General features: G+C 43.5%; 1 protein-coding gene across 3 annotated transcripts in view; it reads left to right on the top strand.

The window, feature by feature from the left end:
• Nucleotides 1-1,600, top strand: part of LOC112071986 (kynurenine--oxoglutarate transaminase 3) — a 10,169-nt gene that overhangs the window by 7,875 nt on the left and 694 nt on the right. For 2 of the 3 annotated variants that reach the window (XM_024139392.2, XM_024139393.2), the window contains exons 12-14: nt 376-449; nt 1,113-1,199; nt 1,378-1,600. In XM_024139392.2, coding sequence (XP_023995160.1) covers nt 376-449; nt 1,113-1,199; nt 1,378-1,431 — 215 coding nt within the window. In that variant the 3' untranslated portion in view covers nt 1,432-1,600. The remainder of the gene's footprint in view (nt 1-375; nt 450-1,112; nt 1,200-1,377) is intronic. The other variant, XR_011476027.1, reaches the window with a different exon arrangement.

Raw genomic sequence — 1,600 nt, 5'->3', positions numbered from 1 at the left:
GCTAACTCTAAGCTGGGTCAGGCTAACTCTAAGCTGGGTCAGGCTAACTCTAAGCTGGGTCAGGCTAACTCTAAGCTGGGTCAGGCTAACTCTAAACTGGGCCAGGCTAACTCTAAACTGGGCCAGGCTAACTCTAAACTGGGCCAGGGTAGCGCTAAGATGGGCCAGACTAGCGCAAAACTGGACCAGGCTACCAACCATGCTTGGGATGATCAGAAGTGTAGAGGTCCTGTCTCTGTCTTATTTAACAGTAGGTAACAGGATGGACCAAACATAAAGAGTTTGTACCTGCAGACTGTTTGGCATAACAACTACAAGGACCCTTCATTATTAACTGGCTAGAGTTTGACCCTACTATATTTTTCATGGTTGTAGATCAGGACTTGTCTCATATGGGAGATGATGAGCCTTACGACTACAAGTTTGTCAAGTGGATGATTAAGGAGAAGGTAAGAAAAACCAACAGCTTGATGCCACATCTTATCTGCGTTTCAAATGGCACCCTATTCCATTTATTTATTTGTATTTATTTCACCTTTATTTATTTGTATTTATTTAACATTTATTTAACTAGGCAAGTCAGTTAAGAACAAATTCTTATTTACGATGACTGCCTACCCCGGCCAAACCCGGACGACACTGCGCCAATTGTGCGCCGCCCTATGGTACTCCCAATCACGGGCGGTTGTGATACAGCCTGAAATCGAACCAGGGTCTGTAGCGACTCCTCTATGCACTGAGATGCAGTGCCTTAGACCACTGTGCCATAGTACAAAGCCGGAATAGGGTGCCATAGTGCTCTGGTCTAAAGTAGTGCACTACAATAGGGAATAGGGTGCCATAGTGCTCTGGTCTAAAGTAGTGCACTACAATAGGGAATAGGGTGCCATTTGGGACACCTCTGTGGTAACAGTAGGTTTAGGGAACATTTTAACATGAAATATCACTTACTATCACACGATGAATGCAGAGTAATTGTTGTATGTTAACATTGTAGGTAGTATAAAAGGCTTGTTGAATGAAGCACTAGTTCACATGAGGATAATTACAATCAAAAAGTTGAACTCTCCAGAGTGTGTTGACGTGTGTTTATTGTCCTGGTTTTGTTGTAGAAACTGGCAGCCATTCCGGTCACAGCATTCTGTGGTGATGCTTCCAAGAAGCAGTTTGAGAAATACATCCGTCTATGCTTCATCAAGGTAAACATGGGTTCTCTCATTCAGAAAAACGGACTTTCCCACTGGCCAGTTCATTAGACATAAAGAGTGGACCGTGTTAAAAGATTGGGGTTTAGGATGTATTCTTTCGGGTTTGGTTTAACATGATCATGTGATTACTGGAGAACGTATCTCATCACCTGTCTGTGTGTCTCTGTAGCAAGACAGCACTCTGGATGCAGCGGAGGCCATCTTCAAGAACTGGAACAAGTAAAATACGTCCTGTTGGACCTAAGGGTTTGTCTCAAGACCCTCTCTTTTTACTGTGACACCCCTATAACACGTTACTTTGTAGGACAGGTATGGAACTGTTTGTAGGACAGGTATGGAACTGTTTGTAGGACAGGTATGGAACTGTTTGTAGGACAGGTATGGAACTGTTT

Source organism: Salvelinus sp. IW2-2015, unplaced genomic scaffold (genome assembly GCF_002910315.2).
Source record: "Salvelinus sp. IW2-2015 unplaced genomic scaffold, ASM291031v2 Un_scaffold1793, whole genome shotgun sequence".
Classification (NCBI taxonomy): domain Eukaryota; kingdom Metazoa; phylum Chordata; class Actinopteri; order Salmoniformes; family Salmonidae; genus Salvelinus; species Salvelinus sp. IW2-2015.
The sequence above is the reverse complement of the archived record's forward strand: the minus strand, read 5'-3'. Positions and strand labels throughout refer to the sequence as shown.